This window comes from Martes martes (genome assembly GCF_963455335.1).
Source record: "Martes martes genome assembly, chromosome: 6".
Taxonomy (NCBI): Eukaryota; Metazoa; Chordata; class Mammalia; order Carnivora; family Mustelidae; genus Martes; species Martes martes.
Genome location: NC_137893.1, coordinates 133,865,518 through 133,873,747, shown reverse-complemented (window position 1 = coordinate 133,873,747; position 8,230 = coordinate 133,865,518). Strand labels below are relative to the sequence as shown.

The following is an 8,230-nucleotide window of genomic DNA, read 5'->3' as shown; positions in this document are numbered from 1 at the left end:
TGCTCCTTAATAAGCAAATAATAAACTTAATAAACAAGTAATATATAAAGGCACTTAGTGCTCCTTAATAAACAAAAGTCTAAATCTGAGCCAAAAACAAGCCAAAACAAAACAAAACAACACACAAAAAAACCTACAAACAAATTTAAAAATCTAGGGGGTGCCCCTCACTTGCTCTGAACCGGCTGTTTAATCCAAGCATTTTTCTGGTGTGGAACTGTGTATAATTAGGTATGTTTTGGGGACTCATCTTGCCACTGCTTCCTTGGGCCCGTTGATTTGGAGAAAGCACCTCTCACCACACCATCCGCGCTTTAACTGTGGGATCTTGTCTCATAGCCTAAGCGAAGTTAATGCATGAAGCGAGCCCCTGGAGAGTTTTCAGGGGGAAGAGGAAGCAGAAGCCGGCTATCCAGGGAAAGACAGAGGTATTAAAGCTGGGTTTTTGTTTTGTTTTCGTACCTTAATGTAATCCAAGGGCAACTTTTAAGATCCAGACGAAGTTCTTTTGTGATTAGCCAAGACTATTTTCCTTCTTATTGCCACCCAAAAAAACAACTTTAATCATTTCCCTTCATAATTCTCAGCACTTTGGCCCACTTCTTGGGAATTTCAGAAATCATTTGAAATCAGTACAGTAGGGAAAAAAAATATTTATTTTCTAAAGTCATTACCTTGACAGGCAAAACAAAGCATTTTCTCAATTTCATTCAGAAATACATTTTAAAAAAATACATAGACCAATATGGCCTGCCCAAACGTATATTTAACATGGTAAATATAAGGAATAAGTTGTTTTGAATATAAATATCTATAAAAAAATAAGTACATCAAAATTTAATCCAACCTTTTCCATTAGCCAGTTACATAAAGGAAAATAATTTTACTGCTTTAAAGCATAACCGAATATTTAGTTTGCAATGTCTTTCATAAACAACCCTAGACCATTATGTTTCCAAGAATCAAGGTAAGGGAACCTTCTTTTTCAAGGATCTTTTTTCTTATGGATCAGAACTAGTAGATTACCACGAAAATGTTACATCTACTACTGACATGGTAGACCAGATATCTATGAAGCCAAGATGGACTACAAACTGGGGGAGGGGATGGCAGGAGGGGACCAAGCGGGAGGGGGGTGGGAGGGGGCAATAGTTAATGGCGGGGAAGTACTTCTTTTTGGGGGAGGGAAGTACTTCTACCAGAGTGCAATAGAGGTGAGGTAGACTCAGATTCATCAAACCCATCCTGATTTACAGTAGTAGCAGTATCTTTTAGTTTTGCATGTTGTGAATTTAAAAAGAAAAAAAAAAGTCTTTTTCTTTCTTTCTTTCTTTTTTTTTTTTTTTTAACTTGAGTGTCCTTCGAGAGTGTTTTTAATTTGTGCATTCCGTAGAAAATCTTTGCATGGACTTTGGAGTTTCTCCCTGAAATGTGCCAGGCGCCTGAGTGAGACACAAACACTCCCTTCGGACCCTCTTCAGAAATTCCACCATGTGTGGACTCTCCTGTCCTCCCTCTGGATGGTGACACCCGAATTCACAAGTCACTGTGTGTCTCTCTGCCTTCTGAGTGGTCTCTTGTCACCCCAAACGAGGAGAGACGAAAGCAGTTATCACCAATGGAGGGAAATGAAGATGGATTGGGGACTCCTTAACCTTCCCTGGAATGTTTAGAGCGAGGGCACTGGTCCACTGCCAGTTGGAGCAAGAAATGGTCGGTCAAAGCAGGGAGGATGCTGTTGCTCTGATCCCAGCCATGGGGAGAGAGTGCAGAATCAGCCACAGGGTTCCCTCCTCGGAGGAGAAGGCTTTCGGGCGGGCCGGCCACGGGCCCTGGTGACCTGCCATCAGTGTGCTCGGTTGTGGGTCACTTGCTTCTCTCTGTAGATCCCCGCCTTCAGCTTTGCGACATGAAAAGCTGTTTTGATGCGGTTGCTGATGGCGTCCAACCTATGAAAACAAGACAAGAGAAAACAAATGTTATTTAAAAAAAAAAAAATCATTTCTGGGCAAAAGAAGCATCTAAAATTAGAATCTGGCACAAACAAATCTAAGTCTGGTTCCTGAACTTTCCCCACTGACCACAACAACGTGCTACTCTTGGTTGACCTCAAGTGAAAAGGCAGCCCGCCCTTTATGCTGGGGACGCGGGGAAGGGGAGCGGAGCTACGGTCATATCTAAAGATAACTGGGTATTCAATGCAATTTTAAAGTACATTTTTAAGGTAAACTGGAGATACTCCCTTTTCCTCTGTTGCCCCATCCCGACTACCATCTCCATGTGACTCTGTGGAGAAACTACCTTCTCATGGGTTTCAAATAGCCATGGATGTCTTCTTAATCACAAGAGCAGTTAAAGATGATTTGGGGGGAAAGGAACAAAAAGAGAGCAGGCCTATAGGTAGGCCCAAAGCAAATGGTGTACAGCAATGAAAAAATATAGATCTCTATTTTTTACAGGTTTAATGTTTTCCTTCGGCAGGAAAAAGAAAGGGAACTCTAAGAGTGATTGAATCGTTGACAGAATCAAAACAAATACAAAAATAGTAATAATTCCTAAGTCAGTTAAGGAACTGTGGCTTATGCAACCCTGTGATCTGGGGGGAGCATCCGGGGCCTGACATTAAAAATATGGAAACGACAATGGCCAGCTCAGGATGTCCCGTCCCACACATGAGCAGTAAGCAACACAGCACACTGTGATCACAGAACTTCTTGCCACTGGACTTCTAGGAAAATTTCCAGGGAGCAGGGTAGGGAAACGTAGAACATGTGACAGCTCTGAGTGCAGATTTCCTCCCTCCCGCTTGTGAATTCCAAAATCTTTAGGACTTGGAATGGGCATCCCTCTAGAGCTGCCCATCACAACCCCACGGTGTGCACTGATCTCCATCCCTTCAACGGCCCCAGCTCGACTAGAAGAGATGAGAGCTTTTCAGAATGATACCGGCTCTCCACGGAATGTACTTCCCTATTTAAAAAAACAAACAACCCCTCCTGAACAGCATGCTCTAATTTTCACCTTCCCTACCTATTGACTTTACTTTTCCCCTTTGGCCACTGGAGTAACTGCTACTTTTTGAAGAACTCAATCATACATGAGACTCTGACTTAAACATAGAATGAAGTAAAATAAAATAAACGCAAAAACTCTTTTCCCTGAAAGGATTGTTAATTTCCCAAGGAAAGCGGCAAATGCACTGACTTGGAAAAGCAAGGACTATCCATGACCGAATGACAAAGTGTCTGTAGATGTATCTTGTTAGGAAATCAAGCTTTGGATGAAGTGGCACGTGCTTAAGATCATTCAAGGGTACAGTGGGCAAAGGTCTGCATTCAAAAAATATTTGAAGGGCGCCTGGGTGGCTCAGTGGGTTAAAGCCTCTGCCTTCGGCTCAGGTCATGATCCCAGGGTCCTGGGATCGAGCCCCGCATCGGGCTCTCTGCTCGGCAGGGAGCCTGCTTCCCTTCCTCTCTCTCTCTGCCTGCCTCTCTGCCTACATGTGATCTCTGTCTGTCAAATGAATAAATAAAATCTTTAAAAAAATATATTTGAGAGGGATTCCTTTGCTCTTTTTTATTCTACATACTCTGAAAGTCTTAGGTCTTTTCTTCTAGGCCTTTCTCCTATCAAGGTGAGAACACCTGGGGGAGCAGCTCATCGGCACTGGTGACCAGGGCTAGCTGTCCTTGGGGGGCTCTTACCTTTTCATTTTTCTTCCTGCCACCAGCTGCTGATGAACACACTTTTCTCCAAGCCCAAAACAGTCTTTGCCTTTCTTAGGGTCATCCCAGCCCTTCTCCATACTGTCTTGGTCCCTGTTACAATACAGATAGAGCAAAACATTTCAGCAATGGTACCTTCAGCTCTCACAAAGTCTCTGTTAATTTCTCTTAAACAAAACGGCGACATCATGACGGGAAGGTCAGGAGGCCATAAAACTGAAAGCAAAGGGGTTTCTGCCTCACCTGAGTTCTTTTCCCGCTTGGCAAAAAGTCCAGCACTTCTTGTCTTTTTGGCTGGCGCACTGACATCTCTTCCTGTGGTCTGTTGCCTTCGTGGTAAATAAATCCTTTAAGGATCGTTTGGACCTAGAAGGGCTTCCAAGTCCATAGGGAACAATATGCCTATTAACAAAAAAGATGAACAGAAGATATCAGCAGAAGTAATAGTCTGTGAAATGATGCATTCTGTGGCGCAAACTCATTGCAGTGGGACACAAGGAGCTCCCCACACAGCACCTCGTCATGCAATTTAGGAAGAGCCGAGAACGGCGGTGGTCAGTGACCTTGTGTGTGTATACCCCACCAGGAGAAAACCAGTTTTCTAACTCCATGAAATTCATTGGTCTTCTTAACAAATTTCGGTTTCTTCTCCACACAAGCAGCTTTGTTTTTTTTTGTCCCAGATTATGACATCTCTGCTTTGGTGTCTGTTTCCTATTTTCTTCCTTTTCTGACTTTCCATCTACTCAACAGCTACTGCGGGGGAGGGACTTCGATGCAAAACCATGACTCACAGGATTTTGAAAATCTATTTTCAATTCAAGTCATATGATAATGCCAAAAGTGCCTCCTGGGGGTGGGGGGGGGCGGGATCTACTACGGCACGCACGGTTCACCCCCAATTTCACACATCTCCTGCAACTGGTGAAACCATGACTAACAGAAGGACTCGTCGCCCGAAGGCTCCCCAGTAAATTCCAAAGAGTCCCTTTGGAGCCTCACCTAAAAGGAATAAAGTCCTCCCCTTGGAAGTATCACCTCCTTGCGGTTTTTGTTTGATTTGATTTTGTTTGGATTGGGGGCACCCCTCACCAACTGGTCGCCCCATACAGGACACCGTGTGCCGTGTTTTGGTTAACAACTCTGTTCAATGGGTGAGCCCATTTTCAGGATGGAGGAGGAGGGGGAATCTGCTTTCTTCCCTGCTCTGGAGACAGAAGGGAAATCTATAGACCATGTTTCCACTGCTGTCTTGAAATGGGCTTTTCTAAAGGGAGAGTACAGAGGAGTCAGGACACCCGTGTTCCAGATCTGACTCTGCCCTGAACTCATTGTTGCACAAGTGATGTCCACAACTTGGGTCTGTGCTTTTCTATAAGTAAAATGAAGGGACTGATGATCACTTTGTACAATCCGTTCTACCTCCCAGGAGTAGCACGGGTTAGACTAACCCACGTCCGACCATGGCAGCTGATTCCCTAAACCCAAGCAGATCCCACCAAAAGACATCCCCGCTCAGAAGTGTGTGTCAGGGGACTGCCCGCCATCAACCTTTTCCATCTATCCTGTCCCTAGTCTTTGAGCCACGGGGCCTGTGTTTCAAAGAACCACCCCGCCCTGTATTTTCAGGAATGGGGGGCACTGTCCCCCCACCCCCGAGGCACCTTCATGTTGTCAGAAGTGCTACCTTCAGAATCCAAACCAGGACCCCCGTCCCAGAGCAACTAGCGTCCCTGGGCTCCAGTCTCTGGAGAAGCCAGAGGTAAGGAATAGCTAGAGTGACGACGCCCTCTAGAGACTCACTCGGGAGTGTTGACCCAGATGATGTCGAGGTGGCAGAAGTAGACGCACTCTTTATCCATCAGGGAGGAGCAGGAGCAGCGCTTGGACCGGCGGGCCCGCCAGGGTGCACTGGGGGCGGGCTTCTCCCCTCCGCTGTCCAAGCCCGTGCTGAGCTCCGCGCCCAAGACCGCTGGGGAGAGAAAGAGCAGGTCAGCAGGGCACGTCCCCTGGGATGTGGCCGAGCAGATAAAAGCCCGTGAAGCATGCAGCCCGCCTTCAGCAAGAAACACAGAGCAAAAAGGGCTCTTTATCTTTCCCCTCCTTAACATGACTTCACCTTTACCCCGACTAGCTTATCCACTTTCGGGGAGGTTACACACGGGCAGGGGGAACAGCTACCTGAAAAGGGGGACCGACTGGCCAGCTCCCAGAGAAATGCGTGGACATGCCGCCTGTTAGAAACCTGGGGTGGCTTCTGCATGGAATTTAAAAGGACAGCCCAATTTCATAGGACAGTGGCTTAAAGTTGGTTGATGACCAAAGTGCTAAAGTTACACGGATCATCTGCCTCTTCCTAGGTGTGGAGCCACTTTCCCATGCAGTTTACGGGAGAATCCACCACTTCACACCTGGTAGAGGGCAGGGAGGAGCCCAGGTGATATATAGTCCTTGAAATTAGGTGGAGTTCAAGAGCTTGGAGGGGATGATTGGAGAGAAAGAAGAGAAACCAGCTCTACAATATTCATCGCAAGTGGTAAACTCTAGAGAAAGTGTTGACCTAGGGTGAGACTGAGCGGCAACTCAGGGACCTAATCAAGGCTGTGTGGATTTTGAATGCAGGATCCCCGGAGCAGGACAGCGTGTGGAGGACTCGCTGCCTCCCCCTTCCCCACCGTAGCATGGCCTCGTACTGACAAGTTAGCCATGAGGCTTATCTGCCCAATTTTGTACATTTCAAATGATCAGACACATTCCAGGATTTTCATTCCCTTGACATCTTTTCTCTTTAGTCAGGGTCATGAAAAGCCATACAAAAAAGGGCACTGACCCTAAGAAGGGGGAAACGGGCAGATATACACGTACTATCTAAATCCTCAGGCAGCCAAGATTTATCTTAGCTCCCCTCCCATAACAGGTGAATAAAACTGAAAATAGCCCTCGCAGTGTTTTGGGTGCCAAAAACCTGCCAAAAGAAACCTAAAGTCAATAATGACAAATTTTAAAGAAAACATCTGCTTCACCCTGAAACCGCCTAAGGGTTATTCAACAGACTGTTATGCAGGTGATTTTACTGCTCATACATTGCTTGAATGACTTGAATAAAATTCCTTGGCTTCGAGCTGAAATGTTTAAATATTTTACACATTCACACACTATTAAAACACGATTTAAATAAGATCTATAAGTCCCTATATGTCCTATTACCCCTGTACGAACACATACACTGCAAATATACATTCGGCTACATTATATCTTGTCTTTACTTTTCCTGAGTTATATTTTTAAAAGCCAAAAAAAAAATACTCTATGCATTAATAACAATAAGTTATCCCAGTGCTATAGGAGAAATTGTTTTCAACAGAGGAATTTTTTTCCCCACTAGAAAACTTAAGTAGCTTTGAGCAATAATTCCCAGACACTTGCTCTCTGAGCTGCAGTCATAAAAAGAAGTGGAAAACAGAAGCGAGAAAAACATTAAGGTGGACAAGAAGACATTAACGTTCAGAGACTTGCAAGTCGCCGTGCCTACCTGCTTCTGGAGCTCCTTGGAAAGCCACAAACAGCAGAGAGAAAATCATGGGGAAATAATCCATTCTGAAAAAAAAAGGGGGGGGAGGGAGTGGGGATCAAAGTCCTCCGCTGCCAACTGAACCCAAAGAAAAACGAAGAAAAATAATAGCTTCGGGTCCCTTAAAGCGCTCCTGGTTATTCAGGTCTCAAAGTGAGCCTTCAGCCTAAGTGCTCTTTAACGGAGAGAAAAAAGAAGTTTCTGCCAGGAGGGCCGGCAGTGGGAGCGGTCTGCGGGCGCACGCGGCGGTGGCGTGCGGGGACAGCAGAGCGGACCGAGGACCCTGTGCGCGCTCGCCCCAGCGCCGCTGCAGAAGCGCGTCTGACTTGGACAGCTCTCCGCCGCCTTTTTATATTGAACCCCTATAGAGTGGGGGTAAACAGCTCCAACTTTATTCCAGCCCCAGACAATGTTATTGTGTTATTAGTCACCAACAGGCAACGTGCGGCCGGAGATAAGGCCAGGCTCTAAAGGAAATCACTGCTAACTTCAGAGGCAGACGCCCGCCGTCTGACAATTCAGGGGCAGGGCTAAGAACAAGAAAATACCCATTAGAGACCTTTGGTAAACCTGCCCGTGCGGCGCTTGGGTCTGCTTCCCCTTTTGCAAGCTGCCAGCCCCAGAGTTCAAGAATCAGAAGAGGGACTCCAGAAAAGTCATACCATTGGTATGAAAAGTATGAGCTACAGTTTAAATAGATTGTATTGTTGCGCGCGGGGATTTTTTTTTAAATTGTTGTTCACTTCGTTTTTCCTTTTATGTCTCCGATTTCTTAGTGTTGATCAAACAGGGGAACGCTTTCCCTCTTCACCCCCCCCAAATCACTGGGGGTCAGATTATTTTGGCACATCGGGTACTTGTCCCTTACTCCAAGCCCCCTCCCCCAAGTCTTTTTTGCTAGAGTTCTTTGCGCGCACAGTGAAAAAGATCAATG

General features: G+C 45.8%; 1 protein-coding gene across 1 annotated transcript; it reads right to left on the bottom strand.

Annotated features, from left to right (window-relative positions):
• Positions 1–634: 634 nt before the first annotated feature.
• EDN1 (endothelin 1) lies at positions 635–7,917 on the bottom strand. Its single transcript, XM_080807131.1, has 5 exons — positions 7,258–7,917; positions 5,529–5,697; positions 3,969–4,127; positions 3,705–3,818; positions 635–1,949 (listed from the first exon to the last, which is right to left on the bottom strand). Exons 1-5 carry the CDS (start codon positions 7,319–7,321, stop codon positions 1,847–1,849), a joined length of 609 nt encoding a protein of 202 aa, XP_080663257.1. The 5' UTR covers positions 7,322–7,917; the 3' UTR covers positions 635–1,846.
• Positions 7,918–8,230: the final 313 nt, after the last annotated feature.

What these genes read in the sequence shown, in the direction of transcription:
- EDN1 (XM_080807131.1), bottom strand. Translation starts at nt 7,321, where the DNA reads ATGGATTATTTCCCCATGATTTTCTCTCTGCTGTTTGTGGCTTTCCAA. An exon ending in ATCTGGGTCAACACTCCCGA is followed by an intron (nt 4,128 to 5,528) that starts GTGAGTCTCTAG and finishes TTTTGTTAATAG; the next exon opens with GCATATTGTTCCCTATGGAC. An exon ending in CAAGCGGGAAAAGAACTCAG is followed by an intron (nt 3,819 to 3,968) that starts GTGAGGCAGAAA and finishes GTATTGTAACAG; the next exon opens with GGACCAAGACAGTATGGAGA.